Genomic DNA, 27,028 nt, shown 5'->3' with positions numbered 1-27,028 from the left:
GAATGTAGAATGCTTTAACGACAGTGTAATGTAGGAAAGAAAACGAAAGTTAAAATTGCCGAACACTGTCGGCTTGAAGAATCGCAAGAATAAACAGAGCTAACAAAAATGGTTCACATGGCTCTGAGCACTATGGGACTCAACTGCTGAGGTCATTAGTCCCCTAGAACTTAGAACTAGTTAAACCTAACTAACCTAAGGACATCACAAACATCCATGCCCGAGGCAGGATTCGAACCCGCGACCGTAGCGGTCTTGCGGTTCCAGACTGCAGCGCCTTTAACCGCACGGCCACTTCGGCCGGCACAGAGCTAACAGTTAAGGTGGTAAGTTAGATAGTTTACAGGAAAGAATTAATACATGTCAGCAGTCGAGAACATACATTTTACGTATGCATCAAATTACTGGTTAGAAAGAGAATTAGATGATTGTGATATAGATTTAAATTATAGGCTAATATAGTCAAACTACGCGGAACAACCATTTGCCCTACACAGATTGCAAGATGACACTGACTGTAACCAAATATAATGTAGTGTACATAGACTGGCCGAGAAATGCAATTCTGTACGATAGCGCACTAAAAAGAAGTGGGAGTAACCATATGGAGCAAACTAATGTGGAATGAGCACATAAACTGAAAGGTTGGAAAGAAATAGATAACAGCAGAGATTCAGTGCAGGAATCCTGGGGGAATTTAATTCATCCATCAAAGAAGGGGATTACAAAATGTTTCCTTGATCGACTTTATTGTATTGCTCATCAGTCACAGACTCATACTAGGCCACACTTACAGAATAAGTACACGATATCCAACACAGAGCAGCAAGCATGCGATCGTTTAGTTTGGAGTGATAGTGTCACAGAGATATTAAACAGCTCCAATGGGAAACGCCACAAGAGAGGCGATGCGCATCACGGAGAGGTATACCGTTGAAAATCCGAGAGGTACGTTCTGGACATGCATCACAGCAAGTGACCACAACGGGGAAATACGGCAAGTTAGAGCTTACGGACAATCTTTCATTCCCTGTGCCATTCTGAGTTGGAAGGGGAATGAGATATGTTGGGGCTACCAGACTTACTCTCCATCACACACCATAAGCTGGCAAGCAGTTGCTACACATCTCATTCTCAATACAGTCTACATACAGACAATATAACCGTGTAAGAATAGCTTTATTGAGTATACAATGTTGTCTGTTGTAAACAGCTGGAGCCCAACTGCAGGGTGCTGAGGAAAATTAGCTGTGTCATTGTCAATGGGTCCATCAATCAACTACATGTACAACTACATGATTATTCTGCAATTTACAATTAAATCCCTGGCAGTGGGTTCATCGAATCACTTTTAAGCTACATCGCTACCATTCCACGCTCGAACACCCCACGGCAAAAACAAACACATCTTTCCCTGCGAGGCCTCCTATGTTATTTCTCCTATTTTATTATGATGATCATCTCCCCCTACGTATGAGGGCGCTAAAAAAAATATATTTTCACTCTCTGAGGAGAAAGTTGTTGATTGAAATTTCGCGAGACGTACTGCAGCAGCGAGAAACATCTTTGGTTTAATGGCTGCCACCCCAGTTCGTGTATCATATCCGTGACACTCTCTCCCATATTTCGCGACAATACAACAGGAGCTGCCTTCCTTGGACATTTTCGTTGTCCTCCGTCAATTCCTATCTGATGTGGATCCCACAAAGCACAGGAATACCCCCAAAGAGGGCGGACAAGTGTGGTGTAAGCAGTCTCTTTAATAGGCCTGTTACATTTTCTAAGTGTTCTGCCAATAAATTGTAATCTTTGGTTTGCTTTCCCCACAACATGATCTATGTGATCATTCCAGTTTAAATTCTACGTAATTTTAGCTCCAAATAATTTAGTTGAGTTTAGACCCTAGATATTTGAATAGTTTATCGTGTAACCAAAATTGCCGCTCGGAGTGGCCGAGTGGTTCTAAGTGCTACAGTCTGGAACCGCGCGACCGCTTCGGTCGCAGGTTCGAATCCTGCCTCGGGCATGGATGTGTGTGATGTCGTTAGTTAGGTTTAAGTGGCTCTAAGTTCTAGGGGACTGATGACCACAGCAGTTAAGTCCCATAGTGCTCAGAGCCATTTGAACCATTTTTGAACTAAAATTTAGCGAATTCGTTTTACGAAAAAAATATGTGTTAGGCTCTATGGCACCAAACTGCTGAGGTCATCGGTCCCTAAGTTTACACACTATGTAATCTAACTTAAACTAAGTTACTCTAAGAATGACACACACGCCCATGCCCGAGGGAGGACTCGAACCTCCGACGGGGGAAGCCGCACGGACGGTGACAAGGCGCCTCAGACCGCACGCCTACCACACGTGGCGAATTCCTTTTAGTACCCTTTCTGATAACTTCACAATTTTTCATTATTTACAGCCAACTGCCACTTTCTACACCATACATACACTCCTGGAAATTGAAATAAGAACACCGTGAATTCATTGTCCCAGGAAGGGGAAACTTTATTGACACATTCCTGGGGTCAGATACATCACATGATCACACTGACAGAACCACAGGCACATAGACACAGGCAACAGAGCATGCACAATGTCGGCACTAGTACAGTGTATATCCACCTTTCGCAGCAATGCAGGCTGCTATTCTCCCATGGAGACGATCGTAGAGATGCTGGATGTAGTCCTGTGGAACGGCTTGCCATGCCATTTCCACCTGGCGCCTCAGTTGGACCAGCGTTCGTGCTGGACGTGCAGACCGCGTGAGACGACGCTTCATCCAGTCCCAAACATGCTCAATGGGGGACAGATCCGGAGATCTTGCTGGCCAGGGTAGTTGACTTACACCTTCTAGAGCACGTTGGGTGGCACGGGATACATGCGGACGTGCATTGTCCTGTTGGAACAGCAAGTTCCCTTGCCGGTCTAGGAATGGTAGAACGATGGGTTCGATGACGGTTTGGATGTACCGTGCACTATTCAGTGTCCCCTCGACGATCACCAGTGGTGTACGGCCAGTGTAGGAGATCGCTCCCCACACCATGATGCCGGGTGTTGGCCCTGTGTGCCTCGGTCGTATGCAGTCCTGATTGTGGCGCTCACCTGCACGGCTCCAAACACGCATACGACCATCATTGGCACCAAGGCAGAAGCGACTCTCATCGCTGAAGACGACACGTCTCCATTCGTCCCTCCATTCACGCCTCTCGCGACACCACTGGAGGCGGGCTGCACGATGTTGGGGCGTGAGCGGAAGACGGCCTAACGGTGTGCGGGACCGTAGCCCAGCTTCATGGAGACGGTTGCGAATGGTCCTCGCCGATACCCCAGGAGCAACAGTGTCCCTAATTTGCTGGGAAGTGGCGGTGCGGTCCCCTACGGCACTGCGTAGGATCCTACGGTCTTGGCGTGCATCCGTGCGTCGCTGCGGTCCGGTCCCAGGTCGACGGGCACGTGCACCTTCCGCCGACCACTGGCGACAACATCGATGTACTGTGGAGACCTCACGCCCCACGTGTTGAGCAATTCGGCGGTACGTCCACCCGGCCTCCCGCATGCCCACTATACGCCCTCGCTCAAAGTCCGTCAACTGCACATACGGTTCACGTCCACGCTGTCGCGGCATGCTACCAGTGTTAAAGACTGCGATGGAGCTCCGTATGCCACGGCAAACTGGCTGACACTGACGGCGGCGGTGCACAAATGCTGCGCAGCTAGCGCCATTCGACGGCCAACACCGCGGTTCCTGGTGTGTCCGCTGTGCCGTGCATGTGATCATTGCTTGTACAGCCCTCTCGCAGTGTCCGGAGCAAGTATGGTGGGTCTGACACACCGGTGTCAATGTGTTCTTTTTTCCATTTCCAGGAGTGTATATCTCGTCTATACAACTTTGCAATTGGTTTTGATCATCTGACGACTTAACTAGACGGTAAATGGTAGCATCATCTGCTCTGATTGACTCGTAAATCGTTTATGTACATCAGGAACAACAGAGGGCCTAAAAACTTCCCTGGTGAACTTCAGATATTACTTCTGTTTTACTCGATGACTTTCCGTCAGTTATTACAAACCGTGATCTTTCTCACAGAAAATCACAAACCCAGTCAAACAACTGAGACCATACTCAACAGGAACACAGTTTAATTAGAAGTCACTTGTGAGGAACGATGTGAAAAGCATTCAGGAAACATAAAAATATAGAATCAGTTTGATCTCCCGTGTCAATAGCACTCATTACTTTGTGAAATTGAGGACCTAGTTGAGTTTCACAAGAACGATATTTTTGAATCCGTGTTGGCTATTTGTCAACGAATCTTTTTCTTGTAGGTGATTCATAATGTTCGAACGCAGTATATGTTCCAAAATCCTACCGCAAATCGACGTTTGTAATATATATCTATAGTTCAGCGGATTATTCCTATTTCATTTTTTGTGTATTGGTGTGACGTCTACAACTTTCCAGTCTTGATTACTAAGTCTGGAGCTATTGAATTAGCATTCTGTGAAAGGAACCTGACTGGCATACATTTTGGACCGGAGGCCCCTGCCTTGTAAGCTATTTCTGAGTTACTGATGTTGGCAGTTGTTCTTGATTCGAAATCTGGATACTGACTTATGCTTTAATGGCACTGTCGTGAATAGCATCACCATTGTCATCACGCTGTGAAGATATTGATTGTGTTCCCGTACAACCAGAATCACGTTCGGTTTCCTGCCCGATTTCGAGACGGAGTTTCATTGTGGAAATTATTAAAATCATCTCGCACTGAAGTTTGCACTAAATTTCGTGCTTCATTAAAACTTCACCATTCTCGGGAGTTTTAGGTTATTTTAAATTTGACATGCTTTTCTCGTTGCTTCTGCAACAGTTTTCTTAACCGTCTTGTGTACCAGAGAGGATTGGTACCATCTATTACTAATTTATTTGGTACGTATCTCTCAAATGACGTCGATATTATTTCTTTAAACGTAAACACATACATAGTTTGGAAGGAGAAGAGAGTGTCTTTTAGGGAGGTGTCAAAAGAATTTTTATTTTCTTTTCAAATAGACGTATTTCGCGTTTATTTTTGGTGGTTTCTTATGATACGGCACTCAGTGGAGCTGCAGCAACGTTGTAAACACTGACCTCTGTGTCTGTCATGATTCCCCTGTCTGCTCAGGATTATTTATTGCTAACAGGTCATGTATGTTTACGCAACCATTTACTGTATGGGTGGGCTTCTGAACTAGTTGTTCAAAACAATTTTCTGAGAAAATGTTCAGCACGATTTTGGATGACATTTTATGTCGACAGCCGACTTTTAAAAAGTATTTTTGCCAACTTATCAAATATAGACTGAAGCCACCACCGACTATAATTGTATGGGTGGGCTACATATTTGGAAAGAATTTGAAGCTGTCCTTTTAACTGTTGAGCAACTGTCTGAGTCGGGAGGTCAGTAAAATGAACAAATCATAATTTCTTTTCCATTTGACAAACATAACCTTTACCCATACTCACAGGAACTATCTACTTCAGTGTCGCTATAAGGTAAACTACTTCTGATAGCAATAAACACTCCACCACCAAGAGTATATAATCTATCCTTTCGACGGAGCTCATTTTCGGCTCTAGCCGGCTTTCCGTACCTATTTTGTGCTATTTTGTTAGCTCTTTGAGCTCTGGTTCTTTTGCATCACAGCTTCCACAATTTATAGTTACAATATTGATTGTTTCCATGTCTGCTCACTGTCTAGTAATGATTCTCTACCGTTCAGTAATAGTCAAAACAGAGAGTTACAGGTGTTGTGTATCAAATGTCTTTTAGTAGATCTGATGCATGTAATACGTACTCTAGTAATAAAATGCACTCTTCCCCCTTCCACACGACTTAGACTTTGTTGTAGAGGATAATCACGATAGTTTGCCAAATTTATGTGTATGTACAGATCTTATTTAGACCACGAAACGCATTAAGCTTTACATAGTTATTACTAACTTAAGCGAGAGAAGTGACAGTAAGTTGTACTAGTGACAACAGGATATGCTCTTAATGGAATCGGAGAAGTCAGTGTCATGCCGCTGATACCATTTGCCAACTCACCATTGGTGTCAGCTGATAGATGCAATAAAAATATTGTTACAGCTGAGAAAATAGTCTGAAAAATGGTTCAAATGGCTCTGCGCACTATGGGACTTAACATCTATGGTCATCAGTCCCCTAGAACTTAGAACTACTTAAACCTAACTAACCTAAGGACATCACACAACACCCAGCCATCACGAGGCAGAGAAAATCCCTGACCCCTCCGGGAATCGAACCCGGGAACCAGGGCGTGGGAAGCGAGAACGCTACAGCACGACCACGAGATGTGGGCAAAACAAAATAGTCTGAATCTGTGGATTAAAAACCAGATGACATTGATTCTAGTTACCACTAGGTGTTCTGCCTAAGCCTGTGTGGCAACTGGTGTAGGCTGTTCAGAGTTTAAGTAAAGTGTAGACAGAACACCCATTCATTTTATTTCTCACATTTGGTTTTAACTACGGTAGAACCACACTTAAACATTAAACAGACTGTTTCTACCATGTGCATTCTTTATCCTGTTATCTAATTTTAAACAAAAATTGTATGAAGAATTATGTACTGTTTTGTACTCTTTCCCACAGTCTGTTTTAACAGAAAAAGGAACGTTATATTACTTGCAGATTGGAACTATGGGAGAGACTGGTCACTAAAGCTAATATCCTCACAAACCCTGCAGCAGGAGCAGTCTCTCATACTCCGTATACTAATGACCTCAACCAGTTTACCCATTCAATTTAAGGGACTTCAATTCCCAGTCGAGGTTTCATTGGCAATAATAACATACAAGCCTCAAGGGAAGTGGAAGCAGAAATGGCCAGAGAGGGGAAAGGGGGAAAGGACATAGAAAGATTCTGGAGGATTAGGAGGAGGAGCAGCTAAGTAGGAGGTGGAGAGATATAAAGTGGATGAGGATGTGGACAGAAATAGGGCGTGGAGGCCATAGACAGAGAGAGCAGGGAGAAAGACATGAGCACTTACATCCGACTCACATATATATTTGGCGATTGTGAAACACTGCCAGCTTTGTTAATTACGTGATAAATTATAGCTATAAGGTTCCTAAATAATTTCTTGTCTGCCCTCTAGCCAGTTGCATAGCACCTCACCATTTGTATGTACAGCTATGTCTGGAGGGTAGGGAGAGAAGGAAGGGGTTGAACTGGAGGGTAACAGGTGGGAGAGGGCGTCAGAGACAATTTGGGCTTATACCTGTACAGCAATCATACTGATGTGTTCTATCAGCCAAACCCTTCTTTTAGTCAGGTTGTGCCATAAATTTCTTCTTTCCCCGGTTATTGTGTATCTCCTCATTTGATCTTCCAATCTTATCTTCATCAGTCTTCTATAACACGAATTTTTCAGAACCTTCTATTCTCTTCTTGTCTGTGCTATTCATCATCCATATTTTACTTTTTTTAGAAGGCTACATTGTATACAATTATTTTAGAACGGACTTCTTAACATTGAAGTTTATATTTTATATTAGAAACTTCTCTTTACCAGAAAAGCTATTCTTGCAACTGCTATGCTGTTTCCGTACTCTCTCTACTTAAGCCATTGTCACTTATTTTGCCACCCAAATAGATAAACATATTAACAATTTTAAGTGTTTCGTTTCTCAGTATAATTCTATCAGCATCACCTGATTTAATTCACCTACATTCCATTACCAATTTTTACAGTTTCTGGTGTTCATCTTGTAATCTCTTTTCTATATACACATATTTTTAATGTTCTTGCAAGTTTTTTGCCACCTCTAATGTCGTTACCAAAAATCTTCAAAATTACTCGATGGGTTTACTTTTGATTTTTACTTGATACTCTAATAAACATTTGGGATGATATACACTGTATATTTGTGAAGTATATACATCGTGTATAAACATTTACATAATATATAAAGGAGAAACTCAGTTAACAGAAATCTTGAAGTTCCTAACCTAATGCTTGCAGTGTTTAAACAATACTCTAATAAACATGTGGACTGATATACAGGGTGTTACAAAAAGGTACGGCCAAACTTTCAGGAAACATTCCTCACACACAAAGAAAGAAAATATGTTATGTGGACGTGTGTCCGGAAACGCTTACTTTCCATGTTAGAGCTCATTTTATTACTTCTCTTCATATCACATTAATCATGGAATGGAAACACACAGCAACAGAACGTACCAGCGTGACTGCAAACACTTTGTTACAGGAAATGTTCAAAATGTCCTCCGTTAGCGAGGACACATGCACCCACCCTCCGTCGCATGGAATCCCTGATGCGCTGATGCAGCCCTGGAGAATGGCGTATTGTATCACAGCCGTCCACAATACGAGCACGAAGATTCTCTACATTTGGAACCGGGGTTGCGAAGACAAGAGCTTTCAAATGCCCCCATAAATGAAAGTCAAGAGGGTTGAGGTCAGGAGAGCGTGGAGGCCATGGAATTGGTCCGCCTCTACCAATCCATCGGTCACCGAATCTGTTGTTGAGAAGCGTACGAACACTTCGACTGAAATGTGCAGGAACTCCATCGTGCATGAACCACATGTTGTGTCGTACTTGTAAAGGCACATGTTATAGCAGCACAGGTAGAGTATCACGTATGAAATCATGACAACCTTCTCCATTGAGCGTAGGTGGAAGAACATGGGGCCCAATCAAGACATCACCAACAATGCCTGCCCAAACGTTCACAGAAAATCTGTGTTGACGACGTGATTGCACAATTGCGTGCGGATTCTCGTCAGCCCAGACATGTTGACTGTAAAAATTTACAATTTGATCACGTTGGAAAGAAGCCTCATCCGTAAAGAGAACATTTGCACTGAAATGAGGATTGACACATTGTTGGATGAACCATTCGCAGAAGTGTACCCGTGGAGGTCAATGAGCTGCTGGTAGTGCCTGCACACGCTGTACATGGTACGGAAACAACTGGTTCTCCCGTAGCATTCTCCATACAGTGACGTGGTCAACGTTACCTTGTACAGCAGCAACTTCTCTGACGCTGACATTAGGTTTATCGTCAACTGCACGAAGAATTGTCTCGTCCATTGGAGGTGTGCTCGTCGTTCTAGGTCATCCCCAGTCGCGAGTCATACGCTGAAATGTTCCGTGTTCCCTAAGACGCCGATCAATTGCTTCGAACGTCTTCCTGTCGGGACACCTTCGTTCTGGAAATCTGTCTCGATAAAAACGTACCGCGCCACGGCTATTGCCCCGTGCTAATCCATACATCAAATGGGCATCTGCCAACTCCGCATTTGTAAACATTGCACTGACTGCAAAACCACGTTCGTGATGAACACTAACCTGTTGATGCTACGTACTAATGTACTTGATGCTAGTACTGTAGAGCAATGAGTGCATGTCAACACAAGCACCGAAGTCGACATTACCTTCCTTCAGTTGGGCCAACTGGCGGTGAATCGAGGAAGTACAGTACATACTGACGAAACTAAAATGAGCTCTAACATGGGAATTAAGCGTTTCCGGAGACATGTCCACATAACATCTTTTCTTTATTTGTTTGTGAGGAATGTTTCCTGAAAGTTTGGCCGTACCTTTTTGTAACACCCTGTAATGGAGAAAAACTGTTGGCAACAGTCTTCAAATTTTTTGACCAACTAATTTAAGCTATTAAGCTTTTTACATGATAGCTGAATAAACATTCAGATAACAGTATATTTTTTGAACAACAGTCTACAAGTTTTCTGTTAAAACCGACTGTATTATGCTGTGCTGAAAAAAAAAGTATGGTTTCATTTTCTTTCTCACCGTCCACTTTAACTACAATAACAGCACATTTAAACATTTTACAGATTATTTCTTCAATATATATTCTTTCTCCTTATATGTAATTAAAAGAAAAATGTATATACAACACGCCAGTGGCAGTCTTAAATATTTGATTTGTTAACATATACCAAAATATCCATTCGAAAGCTTTTTCTGTTTTTCGTTTACTTATTTCTATGTTTCCTTTACTGCTATCTCAATATACAGGTTACAACCCTGTCTCCCTTCCTTCTCAGCTGCAGCTTCTCTATCATGTCATATGATTCCTATACTTGCAGTCTGTTGTGAATAACTATTCAATGCATGTAGTTTAAACCTGACAATGCTCAAGTCTATATTGTCAAATGTTTTCTCTAATACTGGAAGTGTATATTTGTCTTTCCTTGTTCCATCTTTTAAGACAAGAGATTGCTAAAAGCTGTAATTAATGGGATGGTGAAAGAAGAGAACGACAGGAACAAGCCTCAATATGAGTGTGTGAGCCAGCAGTCGATGGTAGTGGAAGTACCAGTCGTGATGAAGTAAAGACGATAATGGATAAAAGAAATCTCACACGTATCGAGTGGCACAATAGCCTGTTACTCCGGAGGTGAGACAGTGGCACAGACCTCTGGCAGGGGCTTAGCCTCTTGTATGTGGAGACCCCCAACCTCGACCACGCCAGGCGAGAGGGGCACGGGCTGGTTGACGCTGGAGTGGCTGTTGAGCAGCAGCAGGCTGGTGCTGTGGACCAGCTGGCTGGTGGGCGGCGCCCCGCTGCCCAGCGCAGCCCGCTCCACGGCGTCGATCACCCGCTCAGACAGCCACCAGTTGGACAGTCTCGCCAGCAGGTAGAACGCCGTGTTGGCCGTCCTCTCCCAGAAACCCAGTGGTGCCACCAGCGGCAGGAAGAAGTTCTCCATGTAAGCTGGATGGTCAGGGTCCCCCATCTGCAACACACAGCTGCCCAATAATGCCACCAGCATGTCTCCTGACGTTTATTATCCAGCAACATTCATTTGAATTCCAACATTTTTAATCTAGGTCTAACTGTGACTGTTGTGAATGTCAGTAACTGAAATATCCATACAGATGTAACAAGACTCCTTTACTGAATTTTACGCAGTGAGACTCATGAGATTTTTTTCCAAGAACGATTTTGTTTTCAGTTAGTAAAATCTAGTTGATTTATTAACACTATTTTGCTGGGTAACATTTGGAACTATCTGGCGGCGGAACACAAAACATAAACTGTTTTAGTTAATTTTGCTTTGATTGGATAGGATGCTACCAATATAAATAATTTTAATGGTCATGAGCTGCTTTCCCAATCACAGACTTGAATGATACTGGCATACATTACATGCCACGAAGTGACGAGTATAAAGAATAGATAGCTGTGCTGAAAAAAGTGGATGATTATAAGCACACTAGACACAAAATTAGCCACCCCCTACCACCCCGATCCCCAGCGTTTAACACACACTCTATGCATTACAATGACCTCCAATCGGCGAAAAAGACATTCGACAGTCTTATTAATATGTTACATATTATTTCTTTTAATTCAGAACGCAAAGTAAACCAATGATCAAATATCCCCATTGAATTTATTATTGATTTAAGCAGAAAAACACTTTTAGAATATGAAAAACCACTTTAAAAATATATTGTCTCATATCCTACAGAAAATGGGAGTTGCTGATGATGATTATGTAGATAACCTTCTTTTAGATAATATAATATTCTTGAAACAGAATGCCCAAAGTGGTAAGAAACATTTCCTGATAGAAGAACATGAAAAGAGTTCCAATCCAGCACAAAGAAAAAGACAGCTGAATATCTAGCCCAGTCCATTATTACAAAAGCAAGAACGCAGAGAGGTACAATAAGACACTGATGAGGAAACTTTTTTGGTGAAAAATACCGAAAACATTTTGCTAAACCGAAAACATTGTTTCTCCAGACTCAAAGAGAAGGAAAGTTGATTCTGCGATACAGCCTACAGATGTTATGGAAGAGCAGGAAGAAAATGCTATAGGAGACCAGAGTGAAGTACTGGACGATAATGACGGTATCCTTGAATTTCCTGAACTTGCAAATTTCAACTACGGAATGGCGTCTAGAGAGACGTGAATCAGTTTTGCGTACTCCTTTTGATCGACATTGAGTATAGCGGAGAAATGCTAATGCCAATCGACATTTTCTCTTACAAAACAAACCTCAAAATGCTTATAACTGATATTACAATTCCTGGTAGAATTTAACGTACTGAACAAAAAGGAACTGTGTTCACTACTGACGAGACCGACATGAAAGCTTATATTTGCATGAATCCTGATATGGGGCACGACATTCTGCCAACATTCAGAAGGAACTAGTCTACAGAACTGTTCCTAGCAGTTCCATATCTTGCACAAGTAATATATCTTGTTAGGTTTGAGGTCATTCGGAAATACTAGGATTTTGCTAATAATGCAATCCAGTCTGCACAGATGATGCTGCCTTCAAAATTAGACCTGTCATATATTTTTAAATAAAAACTTTCATGCATCTCTGACTAACACAATGTTTCAGTTTGTTGACGAACATGTGGGACTATTCATTCAAAATAAACCCATAAGTTGGGATTTAAACTGTGCTGTGAACGTACTCTTAAACTCTTAAACAGGAAAAATAGTGTCGGGAGTAACCGAGTTTGCAACTCTTCAGCTAACTAAAACCTCATTAGGACTCATCCCGACAACTTTTTTGACTCTCTGACTGTGCTATTTAATGTGGCTGAGAAGATTAAATAACTCGGAGCAGCACGCACCAAAAGTAAATTTATGCCAAAATCATTGCCTCTCGATGAAGGTATGTAAAGAGGAGAAATATGGTCTCAGGAGTAGTAGTTTGACAGCCTTGATGTGGGTGGGTAATAAAGCTCCGTTTCTTCTGAGTAATTTTATATCGCCAATCCCAACAGAATCAGCGAAATGCGCTTCTCTTTTCTGGCAAAATTAGTGTTTCTTGTCCAGCGAAGGTACACCTTTACAGTCGGCACACGGGGTCATGTCTCACAAGGAGGTTAGATACGAGATTGATAAGAAAACAAGAGTATGTACTACTTGAAGTTCCTTTTTGACCTTCTTTATATTATAGTGCACAAATCGTATGTCATACTTTAAAAATTACAGTCTAGTGATGTGAATATCTAGGAGACTATAAATTAATTGGAATTCAGGCATTGTGTTGCTCGAAGTCTATTGGGAAACTTCTCAAGCCGGATCGTGAAACGTTGTACTGCACTAGACAGGTAGGCGAACGAATATATGAGACAAGTACTGCATATACTAAAGACTAAATAATGAACTGCAGGAATAAGGAGAAAACGGAAACTCCATAGGCAGCTAGTGTGAATCTGTAGTCACCAGATAGAGGATAAATCGACGTGCGAAGCACCAATCGGCCGTCACCGAGTTTCTGAAGTGCAGTTCAAAGACACCTCTTTGTGATAAGTAAACATTCACGGCCGGAAATGTCACAATTAATAAAATTTACAGGGTTATTATGCCGTGGTCGAATGTATTTCACCTTAAAACCTGACGTTTCGTCGCCGTCTGTGAAGTATACCTTTTCTAAATGTCCGATTCGCACCCGGGATCGCTACTGACAATAACAGAATTCCGCTTCTGCGAGCTTCCACGCAGGGGGGCGTCATCACGTGTTTGAAATACGCTCGCGCATTTGGCTTTTGTCGACTGCCGTCGTTCGCTGTTGCTCTCATCCCACGGTGAAAGATGTGTACCAGTCTTCTAATGGAATTGGTGTAATTAATCTCTGTACCAAGTTTCACTGGTATAGACGTATTACTTTCGGAGGAAACTGTACTTGAAACTAAAAATTTTAAAGTTTTCATATATTTTTTCAACCTACATTGACAATTAAAACTGTCGTCACTGCGGGTTTCTGTGTGCTGGAGATTACGTTAGGAGGCCCTCTTTTGAAATCTGTCCTCTTCTATCATTTGTAGGGCACTTTCCTCTGCGTGCCACACCCTCAGCTGGGCAGTTGACATACGCACATTCTTCGTGTTCTTTGGAGGCACCATGGGTATCACTGAAAACTTTCAGATTGCTGGATAATCCATGACTGAAACACAATACTCCAACCATGACACCAGCCTTTAGGGGTTTGAGACACACAAATCCTGTTTCATCCAAGCTATGCCACATATAGTTACTGAAACTTTCCTTGGGATTTTGAGGTTTCCCATGGACGAATTAAGCAAGCAAGTCTCTGTAGATAGCTTTTAAAACATATGCATTGGTAGGGGATGGTTACGTCTATATTCGTCACCAGCGGCACTAGTGTGGACTACATCATGACTCAGGGTTCTTGGGCAGAGAGAATTGTAGGGATGTTCTGTTACCTTTACACCTATTCCTTCTGTTAAAAATGCTTATTTCGCCCATATTTACGATCTGCACGAATAAAATATAACTATAAGAACAATAAGATTATCTCCTAAAATCATTGCGAAAAGTAAAACGAAAACACGGTGCTGAAGTGATATTCAGCTGATACCTGCTTTCGCTTAGCACCTGGTTGGTCAACTTGCAAAACAGTATTCAAAGAATAAATAAAGACAAAGAAAATCTGTAGCAGCCAGTATAAACAGCTTAGTTGACAGCAGACAGAAAGGAGAGTGACGCTGTTTAGAAAATGCTCTTTCTTTCCCTTTAATATACACCAATACACGAAACATCCAAAAACCACACATATTCTGGTTCAGGAAGGACTATAGTGTATGTTAACACAATAACAAAATCGTTATTCTGACGGATTTTCACTTCATGATTCCCTTAAGGTGTCCTGAATGATTCAACCCTTTGAGCGCTGCAGACGTGGATTCCCGCCGCGCACCACCCTTTCGCAGGGGCTGCAAACGTCGCTAGCAGCTGCTGTGGTATTTCTAATGGGCGCTGCAGACGGCATTCACCGTCACGGTGTGGCCGTGCCTAAGTCCTAATGACGGCTTTTACTGCCATACCGTTCTGCTACCTGAGGAGCTTGTAATGTGACAATGTGCCTTTTAGTGAAGGCCAGACATAGTCAAGGCGCAACTGTAAGGAAAGTGGACGCTCTTGCCATCTGTGGGCCAAAATCGAAGGCAAAGCGGAAGTGTTTCCGCCTGGTGGCAGCTAAATTAAAGAACGCTATGCAGGAGACAGTGTTGGCTTGTGCTGCATTCTGACAGCAAAATAACAAAAGAATTAAACTAAATAATATTGTTATGTGTAGTAATAATATAAAATTACTTTAATATATGAAAATGACTGTAATTGAATATTGTAATGCTTTGGTACGTTTAATCGTAAATAAAGAACTTGGCGTAATGTAAAATAATGTTTAGCTGTGGAGGGAATCCCCGAGAATGAGAACAGTGTACAGGTTGGCGCGTAATATTGGCGGTAGAAGTAAGTTGGCATAGCTGTGAGGCAGGACAAGTGTTAAGTGACGTAAAAGTGTCTGCCGGTGTGTGCTACGGTAACGTTGCTAACAGACTATTTAGAAGTGAGCTGAAAACAGATATGGTCTATGTTTATCGTATGGCTACAAGCTAAATGGGCACTAAGGCTTGTAAGACGCGGTATTTCGACGGAGATGGACTGTGAGCGCCAAAATAGTACGGTTTCCCGCTCTGGGGTACATGGCACTGCATGGTGCAATGCTGCGTTAATTGCGACGAGTTGCTTGTGCCAACGGCGAGGTGTGAAGTGACCAGTAGCCGCATGCAATGGCGTATTGTGATCTCAATAACTGATGAGGTGCATTGGTGAGCTCACTTCGGTAGCAACAAACTAGAAGTTATCGTACAAGAGTATTATTATAAACTGGTGGTTATACCGACGCCATTACCAGTACATTTATATTCTGTGAATCAGTTTCTGTAATCGTCAAACCAAGTTCTCTACAGTGTGTAAAGTTTGGAGACAATAATAATTTTGTAGTTTAAATTGTATTCCCCGAGTGTAATCAATTATATAAAGGAAATAGCTCCAGTGATTCCTATGTGCTGCAACATCAGTGAAAAGTTATGGTGCGTGAGTATCGGCGTAGCTATACTGCAAGGGAAAATAGTCGGAATTAACGCCGAAATGGCTAGCAGATGGAACATGCCAGGTACTGTGCCACCTTAATTACTGTCCAGCTCGATGTGGTGGCTCTTCAGTACATTGCCATAGTCAAAAGTTACTCGGTTCCGTCCGAGCAACGTGATTCTCAATTAGTGTTTTCAGTAACTATATTGACAAGCAGATCTATATTGTTCTTTAATTAAGCGTTCAAGGAAATTGCTGCCACCACAGTACACATTGTGCCTTCAGCACAATGCAAGGTCAATAACATTAAATTCAGTAATTATAATTTGTGTAGTTTACATTAACCTAAAACAAGTTCAAGTGTTTATCATGTGTTTTTATGTATTGTGAAACGATTTCAGGCTGTGGTAGTGTTTTAAATGAATAATGTCATCCTGCTAGGCAATATCAAACATACAGAATTAACTGCTCCCTGTTCAGTCACTTCAAGGGAGATTATCAGTGCTATTAATAATCAAATATAGACGTAAAAATAAGTTGGTCACGTGCCATTATCATTATTTATTCCAAAAATTCCTTGTTATAGTTGGATCACCATAGGGTGTCGATCCAAACCTATGACACGTGAGAGCCGCTTTCCAGAAGTCCGATGCCGCATGGTCTAATCATAATACAGTAAATTCGGGTAGTGGCAGCGCAAGCTGCGGACGTCTATAGCCGCTCAGCGGAATTTCTGTCGGATTTCACATTTGCTGTTCAACATTCATGGTAGCTGGTCCCTGTGATCAACTGCATTCTGCTTCCGTGGTGCCGTTTATCTTTCTGCCTATTGATCAGGATTTTTAGAATGCTGTCACTTTTGAGTTAGACAGAGCAACGGCTCGTCGGCGTGGTTGCACTGACGGATACTGGAGATACTCCCAAGAAGTGAAAGTGATACTGGGTGTGGCATCTTCAATTACTGCAGTGATGATGATGGCTCTTCAGAGAAAGCTTCACCGAGTAGAGCTCATCAGGATAGTTCTTCTTCAGATCCTGAAGGTGAAGACGAATCGATCTGTAAAATGTCACACCTCAGTGGCAAATTTGATCGGTAAAAGAGTGATATCAGTTCAGCACTGTGTGCATTTGATGACTCAATGCCAACTAGTGCCTGATTCAAGAGTTTCATTATTTTTCATGCTATTTCAATCAGAAAATCTGATGAAATTTATAGCACTTGAAACGCACTGATTTTACACTTTTGCCATGGCAAATACGTCAGAATAAGCTCGTCCTCGACTGTCCACCTGGAAAAATACTAGTTCTGAGGAACTGTATATCTTCGTTGGTATTGGGCTTTTCATGCTCCGTGTTAAAATGTTGGGAATAAGGGAATGTTGGTCCAGAGATGTATTTCTGAACATTCCAATTTTCGGCGCAGATATGTCCCGTGACCGTTGTATGTTGCTTTTGAGAATGTTGCATTTTAGTGACAACTCTGCCAAACGTGCAGATGACAGTTTGTTTAAGATTAGAAAAATAATTGATACAGTTTGTATGGCATTCCACAGTCCGTTCAATCCATATAAAAAGCTATGTGTTGATGAAAGCCTAGGTCACTTATCCTTTAAAAAATTCATTCCTTCGAAACGAAGTAGATTTGGAATCAAGACATTTGTGTTTTGCGACTGTAAAACTGGATACATCTTGGATTTCATTGTATACACATGCACAGCATCAGAAATTGAAGTCCATAATTTGGGGAAACCCGGCGATACAGTGGCAACATAATGAAGCCATACTGTGAACGTAGACATGCTTAGTGTGTCGAGAGTTGGTATAGAAGTGCAGACTTCTTCCTTTGGCTTCACAACCATTACAGCAGCATGCGGTTCTGTATGTAGCAACAGGCGCAATTTGCCGAACTACAGAAGAAATTGAAACGAGGAGAAACTGAATATATGTCAACTGATACAATGCTTACCATCAAGTGGTGCGACAAGAGAGAAGTGTTGATGTTGACTACCTGTAACACTACAGGAATGCGTGACACGGGAAAGAGAAACAGGAGGCGCGAAGTCATGAAGCCGCAATGTGTCGTCGACTATACTGCAAGTATCCGCGCAGTAGACCTCTCTGACATTCTATTAAATTCAGTTGAATCTGTGGGTGGATAGGTTAAATGGTACAAAAAGCTTCTTTTCATATTGTGGGCGTTTGTGCGTTGAATGCTCACACTTTTCACAGATCGGTCACAGGCAGAAAAATACCATTAGAAGTCTTTCATTTGTGTCTGGTACGAGAACTCGTGGAAGAATTTGCTACAGAACAAATAAGAGGCAGGAAAGGAAGACCTCTGATCACGAGAATTGTCTGCGCTTTAATGGAAGGCACGTTTCAAATGTCATCCCAAGTGAACAGCATAAGAATCGCGTACTATTCCTAGGACGTGCAGTCTGCTCGAAACAGTATGTGTTACACAAAACGAAATATGAATACCAACCATGCAGCGTTCCGTTACGTGTTGTAACACGTTTTGAATCATACCACACAACAAAGAACTTTTAGCTGAGTTGCTACATCTGAAAGATGAAATAAAAGCCTTCCTTCTGAAATAAGTATTTAAAACTTAAAAAAATAAAAAATAAAATGAGAAATAATTACGAAATCACTCCCATTGCCTGTCCACAGCCCGGAGGAGGGAGAATGATGGGAGATATAACAAGAGCAAAATAAATAAATATGAATAAATAAAAATAAAAATTCACACATTAAAAATATCGTTTTGCGTCTTCCCAATTCCTAGAACTCCTGAAGATAGACGTTCACTGCGGACATTGTGTCACAGACACAGTCCCTTTGACTGTTCAGAGATGTCACTACTAAACCCAACCAAATATGTAAAAAGCATGTATGAGCAGCGCCTACTAGATGGAGGGGGTCCGACAGCCGATTATTTCTAGTCATTCCGGGAAGCAGGTACACGGCTCATGTTGTCTGTAGTTCAACCGTGCCTAGACGGTCAATAACGCGGTTCGATCATGTCAGCATTGTTACTTTGTCCCAGGAAGGGCTCTAAATAAGGCAAGTGTCCAGGCATCTCGGAGGGAACCAAAGCGATGTTGTTCAGACATGGAAGAGAGACAGTAACTGTCGATGACATGCCTTGCTCAGGCTGCCAAAGGGCGACTATTGCAGCGGATGACCGCTACCGACACCTTGTAGCGCACTACAGATGGGCCCAACAACATGCCGAATGGACCGCTCAGTATTGGCATTACCTTCTCTTCATCGATGAGTGTCGCATATGACAGACAATCTTTGGAGAGGTGTTTGTAGGCAACCCCATCAGGCTGAACGCCTTAGACACACTGTCCAGTGACTGCAGCAAGGTGGAGGTTCCCTGCTGTTTTCGGGTGGCATTATATGGGGCCGATGTACGCCGCTAGTGGTCATGGACAGCGCCGTAATGGATGTACGATACGTGAATGCCATCCTCCGACCGATAGTGCAACGCGATCGGCAGCATATTGGCGAGGAATTCGTCTTCATGGACGACAATTCGCGTCCCTATCATGCACATCTTGTGAATGACTTCCTTCAGGATAACGACATCAGTCAACTAGAGTGGCCAGTATCTTCTCCAGACCCGAACCCTGTCTAACATGCATGGAATAGACTAAAAAGGGCTGTTTGTGGATGACGTGTCCCACCAACTACTCCAAGGGATCCACGCCGAATTGCCATTGAGGAGTGGGACAATCTGGACCAATAGTGCCTCGATGCACTTGTGGATAGTATGCCATGACGAATCGAGGCATGCATCAGTGCTAGAGGACGTGCTACTGGGTATTAGAGGTACCGGTGTGTACAGCAATCTGGACCTCCACCTCTGATGGTCTCGCCGTGTGGAGGTACAACATGCAATGTCTGGTTTCCATGAGCAATAAAAGGGGCGGAAATAATGTTTATGTTCATCTCTATTCCAAATTTCTGTAAATCTTCCGGAACTCTCGGTACCGAGACGATGCATAACATATTTTGATGTGTGAAAATAAATGAAAACACAGAAATATCTGAGATTGTAGAGTCTGCCCAGATGAGTTACTGTGCTGACAAACATGTGAAACATTCAGTCTGTGCTGACATAAGACATTTATGGACAAAACAAAAAAAGAATTACTCATATCGATCATTTGAGCTCGTGAATAACGAAAATCTTGAAAATTCTGTAGAAGAAAGCTCTTTCAGTATTTCCACAATTTTCCAGTTCTCTAGGCAACTTTTCCAAGCTTTTCTGTCGTTTAAACCATTCCTTAATAATTACGAATGCAACGAAAACAGAATCATCCAAATCGGTTCAGACGTTTTTGGGTTTTAGTGAGACAAACGCACAGCAGTTCATTTTTACGTACAGAGATGTTATATACAGTATGAAGATTAACTTTATTAGATGATGGTCAGTTGTACACGCTCGCCTGTCTCTGAGACACAAATGTTCATTAGGAATTAAACGTGACATTAGATAGTGTAGAAAGTTTAGTATTTCCTTATCGAATTCATAAACATTAGTTATATATCATCGTTTATTTCTAATGCATGATAAAAATTGCTGCCCATATAAAAAGAATTCGGAAGCACTGGCTTCTTGGCATTGAAGTTACCCTGGGGATAATTTATTGGGTTAATGAGTTCAAAATACATAGTGATTAGCTTCGAAAGAGTATCTTGGCATCCAGACGCTTATCTCGAAAGTTTTCTGCGGGCGAATTATTGCACTAGCACAGACGAGCGTCAGTGTTTGTTCGTTGTGGGTTCTCCTCCATTTGCGTCTAGGTTAAATAGTAAAAGCTGATAATGAAGTATCAGTATGTCAAATAAAACTCCGTATGATCTTATTATGTTTCGAAAGAACTTATTGCAGATGAAAGAAAGCCTTTGATGGGTAGTTACATGTTATCAGCATAGGCTGTTTCAGTGTACATTATGTCTGTTGAGCAGTTCATCTCCAGATTCAAAGCTATGGAATAAATGTCCAGATACACTGTGTATACTTGTAACGTCGGTGACGAGACTAAGACTTCCAGACAGTCGCGTCTGCCCTGTCTCCAGAAACACTCGGCACAGGGCGAGGTCAGCCGAGCGAAGAGCTCAGGCACAGACGACAGTCCTCGGAGACAGCTATCGGCGCAGGTACGCGAATCAGGTGGCCTCGAGTGTGCGCTGGACACGGCCAGCCAGACACACAGCTGCAGCAGCCAAAGTGTAACCAGCGATATGTGGTTAACCAACTTTTAACTATAACTAACCGTATAAAAAACGCGTTTTCGAGCTCTTATGAGTTTGCTGGTGCTTTGTAATGACATATATTCACACGCCGGCTCGCTTCGCGGCTGTACTCACCCTGTCGCGGGCCCATGGCGGGGCGACGCAGGAGGCGATGGCGACCAGCGGGGCGCGGAAGCGGTGGGCGAGGCCGGCCATGCAGTCCCCGGAGAAGACCTCGACCAGCAGCAGGTCGAACTGGGCGGCCGAGGCGAGCAGCCGACGCACCGCTGGCGAGGCGTACGCGGCGCGGCAGTAGTCGGCCGTGAGCGACCACAACTGCACCCAGTCCCGCACCCCAGATACCAGGGTGGCCTCCTCCACCGGCAGCTGCGCAGGAACCGCGGCGACACTGTACTCGAGCGCGGCGTGGTACCAGAGCTACTCCAGCACATTCGACGAACAGCACATTCCGTGACAAAGACAAAATTCATCATGCCATACTGTGATGCAGGATGAGCAAAGTAAAACAGGCCCAGAAGACATTTGTAAGACTGTCTTGCAATTGACCCTTTTCAATGTTTAAAATGGCAGTGCCCACGAATTGCCTATATTTATAATTTGCTTGTAACCAATAATGTCTGCAACTGTGGTAAAAGTCAAATCTTGCAACATAGCTACACTGATTAGCCAAAACATTGTGACCACTGACCATCGAGACATTCGATGCAGCTTGGCAGCGTCGTGTCAACCTAGCAAAGATAAGTGCTGCAAATGCGGAAATCAATTGACAGCTTGGACAAAGGGAAGATTTTCATTAAGCAGAGCCTGTAAACGAGTATCTCGTAAATGGTGAAGCTGGCCAACTGTTCGTGCGCTACTGTCGTGAGCATCTACAGGAAGACATGGAAGGACAGCGAAACTGCTACTAGGTTCTAAATGGTTGGACGTCCACGACTCTTCACAGAATGTGTTGTTCAGAGGTTTGTCTGCTCTGTAAAATAGGATACATGCTGATCCGTGACGTCTCTGCCGAAGGAGCACAGGTGTTTCAGAGCACACTAGTTCAAAATGGTTCAAATGACTCTAAGCACTATGGGACTTAACATGTGAGGTCATCAGTCCCCTAAACTACTTGAACCTAAATAACCGAAGGACATCACACACATCCATGCCTGAGGCAGGATTTGAAGCTGCGACCATAGCGGCAGCACGGTTCCGGACTGAAGGGCCTAGAATCGCTCGGCCACAGCGGCCGGCAGCACACTAGTCATCGTACGTTGTTGAACACGGAACTCCGCAACAGACCACACCTACATGTTCATGCATTGATCAACAACATCGTCAGTTATGATTGCAGAGGGCATGGGTCCATCGAGATTCGATCATCGATCAATGGAAATGTGTTGCCATAATAATCGAAGACACACTTAAAGCTGCGAACCACCTGCAACCCTTGATGCTTGACGTCGGCAAAGACGTCAAGCATCTTTCATCAGTATAATTGTCTGTGTCTCGGTGCCAGAACCGTGCTACGGTAGTTTGAGGAGCATGATAGTGAACTCATGTTGATGCCTCGGCATCCAGATTCACTTTATGTAAATCCTATTGGAACACATTTGAGTCGCCATCAGGCGCCATTACCACTTACGTAAATCAGCGGTCCGTTATTTACGTGAATTACATGGCCTGTGCGTAGAGATCTTATGCCACATAGCTCCAAAAACTGCCGGGTCCCTGATCAGCGAAATCAGTCATGTATTTCGTTCTAAAGATGGACAAACAAGCTATAAAGCAAGAGGTCATAATGATTTCGCTCATCAGTCTACATCCTTCTCTGTATATTATAATTGTTTCTTCAATCCTGTTATCTTTATTACGGATGTAATTATGTAATTCTGTCAGCACTCTTGGTAGCTCTACGGAGCGTCTGTAACACGTTGTTCAGTTTGTTATATTGCATCATCTTCAGTCCATTGCGTGTCAGAATCAAACAGGTGTTGTGTTTACTTGCAGATTGTCCTTATATTCTTTGATTAAATGTTTCATTATTTTGTGTGCTTTGTCTTGTGTTCTACTTGCATAATCTTCGAACTCTGTAATATACCCCCCCCCCCCCCCCCCCCACGGTTTCTTAAATTTATCTGTTCATCTTCCTTCATTCTGGAGCTTTTGAGTAATATTAAGATTCCTCACCCCCCACAATTACACGACACCGGCCAGTAGCCATGGCAGCTGGGTAGAGGGGCTCACACCTTCAGGTATCCCGTACAGAGAGTATGAACCTTACAATGAGAGTTTGTTGTCAATTACTCCCTTTTGAACTTGAAATACTTTACGATTATTCGTCAGCACCAATTTGATCTGGAATTTCAAAAGGTAGGATGTAAACACGAGTAGTGTGTAAACCCAGTCCCGAACTTGACACAGTCACTTTAATCACCTCTCCCAACAACTTCTGAAATCCTTCAACGTGTTATTTCGGAGCTCAGCTTTGCAAACATTGCATTTTGCCAGAATAAAAAGGTAATGCCGTTACATCTTCAGAGGCAACAGTAATAAACGTCAAAACTAGTCACTGTCTTACAAATTCTAGGTTCACTTCTATCAAAGGGAAACCCAAACCTCAAACTGTTCCACCACATGTCTGACTCCTTGAGGAGTTGAAGTGCTTACAAGCTGTTGGGTCCTGCCACTGCACTCGTGCCTCTTGATTCAGTACGATAGCTTTCTTCCGCTAGCTGCTGACTGAATTCGATAGAAACAATAGTACGCCATCCGTTTTGCACAGTGACTCAACGTTCACGACGGCCATTGCGTAGAGAATAGCCATATTGCTTTAACACATGAACTTTCCTTTTTAATTAGTAATTTTAAGAAAAAGTGTATATTCCTGATAAAATGGAAGTTCGTGCAAGGTAGGGAAACATCATATAAAAAAACCAAATGTACTTTTATTCTATATATTTCTACTACATACAAATCTAATATTAAAAATACAAATATGATATTCAAAAGTTAATAGCAAAATGAAAATTTTGAGCAGGATATGTTCCCTCAGAACTCCCATTTCCTTTACTTTTGTATACCTTTCTTTTATTCATAATTAACATAAGATTTAAAAACAATAATCAATCTTCAACAAATATGGATCATGAATTCCAACTAATGGGCTAATAATACATGATGAAATAAAAGGATAACATAGCTGAAAAGTGTTGTTAATGTAGATTATTTGTTAATTCCCTATAATGTTCTTATATTTTTATACTAGATTCTGATTTGTTATATGAAGTTGCTTTATTTACTGATTAAACACGAAAACATGACTCTCTAAAAATTATGAACAGTATTTGCGCATTTTCTTTAATGTTGGATAGCAAAAATGTTGAATTTCAACGAAAGTTGAAAGAAATGCCTATGGCGAAAATCGAAGAATAGCCTATTGATTACAAGACTAGAAAACTTCATGTTAAGCTTTTTATTGAAATATTTTATTCTGCTGAAATACAATGAACTACAACATTGTGGAAATGCTAATATGAGACTTGTTCACAATCAATACATCCTTGAAATTGTATATGATAAACAAAAACATTTTTTGTATAAAGAAATAGAAAAGTAACGATACCACACTATGGTTTGTATAGGCAACTGTGTAATTTTGTTATGGTCAGTCTGGGTGAATAGACTGAAACATTTCGTTCTTAACAACACTTGGAAAGCCTCAAAGTCGATTATGTCGAGTATGTTTAGTAATTGCATTGCACTGTAGCAGTGCAGACAGCGAGGTACTTCTGAGCGAGAAGGGGAGGAGGGGGGTTAGAACAGTAGCGCTGGGCCACTTTGGATGCTAGGGTAGGTGTGGTTCAACAGCTGAAATGAAATGATCGTACAGCATTGTTGGCCAGGAGACCCCATGCGAGGTGTTCGTCTGCCGAGATAGCAAGTCCTTTTTAGCTGACACCACTTCGGCGACTTACGAATCAGTGATGATGAAATGATGATGAAAGACACACAACACCAAGTCATCTCGAGGCAGAGAAAATCCCTGACCCCGCCGGGAATCCAACCCAGGACCCTGTGTGCGGGAAGCGAGAACGCTACCGCAAGACCACAAGCTGCGGACGGTTCAACATCTGAAACCTACACATGAATGCAGATCTGTCCTAACTTGTAAGCTACAGCTAGCAGGTGCACATATGATGGTATTAACAAGTAATGACACTACTATGACATATTGATCAATAGTTACTCACTAAGAACACTGAAAAAGAAATATACGCATAAAGAAAGGATCAAACAAAGATAGACAAGATCGCCCAGGTACTACCAGAAGCAAATCTCACACAACTAAAAGGGGTAAAAATTTAGTGTAGCAGACAGTACCACATATTATGATACTAACAGTGTAAAATAAACGACATGTGTCATGTGGAAGCTATTTCAGCTCTGTAATAAGGTGCTCAGCAGTATTACATAAAAATTAAATTTTCCTTCTCCTGCACCTTTATGAAGTAGTGAAACCTCTGGTTATACTTGTACAAGTAGCTACATTTCCGCCCTTCCTCTTTACTTTGTTAATGGTTCACTAGAATAGCTACCGGTTCCTGTACTCTCCATAACAAAATTTTTAGATTTTGGCTTCTTGGTCTGTTTCTTCCGACAATAATTTAATGGCATTGCATACTGAGCCATGGCTGCCTCATGCTATGCGCTGAATTAAACCTTCGTTGCGATTCTGTACCACAGTTATCACGATTATGCTGTTATCGTCTCCTTTCGCAGGTGGCAGCAGCAGTGTGTATCGATGTTCGCACATTGGTCTATCTTTGACCTGGCGCTTATAGTTTCCAGCTGGGTGGTGTGTGACCAGTCGGTCGGTTGGCGTGGAGCAGCGAGTAATTCTCCATGGGACATACTTCGGCCGGGGCCGCTGGCAGTCTCTGTGCAGTGTCGGAGTGTGTGGGGCTGTTCACATTGCTATGAGGACTGTGGCTTACCGACCCTGGACACGAAAGTTGAGTTTTGATTAAATCTACCAGCAAGTGAAGACTGTTCACAATGTGCCGTTTGGTTCTCATTGCTGGGACATTCCCGCGAGCAATAACGTGTGTGTTCGAGTTGGCGAAGGTTTAGCCACTGTCCGGAAGAGTCTAACTGTATTTGGTTATTTGCAATTGAAGTGCACCAACGGAATTTTCTGCCTTGTGGTCGTTGACGTTTCGATTACCTGCCCTGACAGTTGACGTAAATTTAGGCATTGTCCTTTCCTCACTGTATGGTCGCTGTCCAGCACAGTGTGTGGTGCGACAGCTTAATGTATGCTGTCTTGGGGGCGTCCATTCCTTTTACGTTTCTATTGAACTTCCAGTTGTGTGCTGGTCGAGTGGAGCACAAGACACCTTGTCTGTGGGTCTGTTGACTGTCTGTTGCCTGGGTTGTTGTCGAATCGAGAATGGTTGGGCCGACTGCTTGTCTCACCTAAGTGAACATTAGTATTTCAAGTTCTGGCCGACCCCAGAAACTTCTGAGCGCCGCTGGATGCACTGCCTTTTCTTATTTTCTGTTGTGTGTATTTTTATGGCTCATAGGCGATGGTTTTGAATTAAAGTTAAATTGTTTGTTAGTGTTTTTTAACTCATGGGCCTTCAGCCCATTTAAAATTAAAATCCCTTGTTCGTCAAATGTTAGATTGCTTGTGCCTGCAGCCTGATTAAAATATTGTTCAAAGATAAAGCCTCAGGCCTTCTGCCTACTAAAAATTATTTTAGTTGTGTTTTAAGTCATGGGCCTTAAGCCGCTTTAAAATTAAAATTCCTTGCTGGTCAAGTTTTCGATTGTTTGGGCTTTCA

The 27,028-nt window shown here is 42.5% G+C and overlaps 1 protein-coding gene across 1 annotated transcript in view; it reads right to left on the bottom strand.

Moving 5' to 3' along the window:
* Positions 1-27,028, bottom strand: part of LOC126262525 (UDP-glucosyltransferase 2-like) — a 126,796-nt gene that overhangs the window by 45,681 nt on the left and 54,087 nt on the right. Inside the window, exons 3-4 of the mRNA XM_049959198.1 lie at positions 21,312-21,563; positions 10,470-10,790 (exon numbers count right to left, since the gene is read on the bottom strand). Coding sequence (XP_049815155.1) covers positions 10,470-10,790; positions 21,312-21,563 — 573 coding nt within the window. The remainder of the gene's footprint in view (positions 1-10,469; positions 10,791-21,311; positions 21,564-27,028) is intronic.

Source organism: Schistocerca nitens, chromosome 6, assembly GCF_023898315.1.
Source record: "Schistocerca nitens isolate TAMUIC-IGC-003100 chromosome 6, iqSchNite1.1, whole genome shotgun sequence".
Classification (NCBI taxonomy): domain Eukaryota; kingdom Metazoa; phylum Arthropoda; class Insecta; order Orthoptera; family Acrididae; genus Schistocerca; species Schistocerca nitens.
This window is presented reverse-complemented; position numbering and strand designations above follow the sequence as displayed.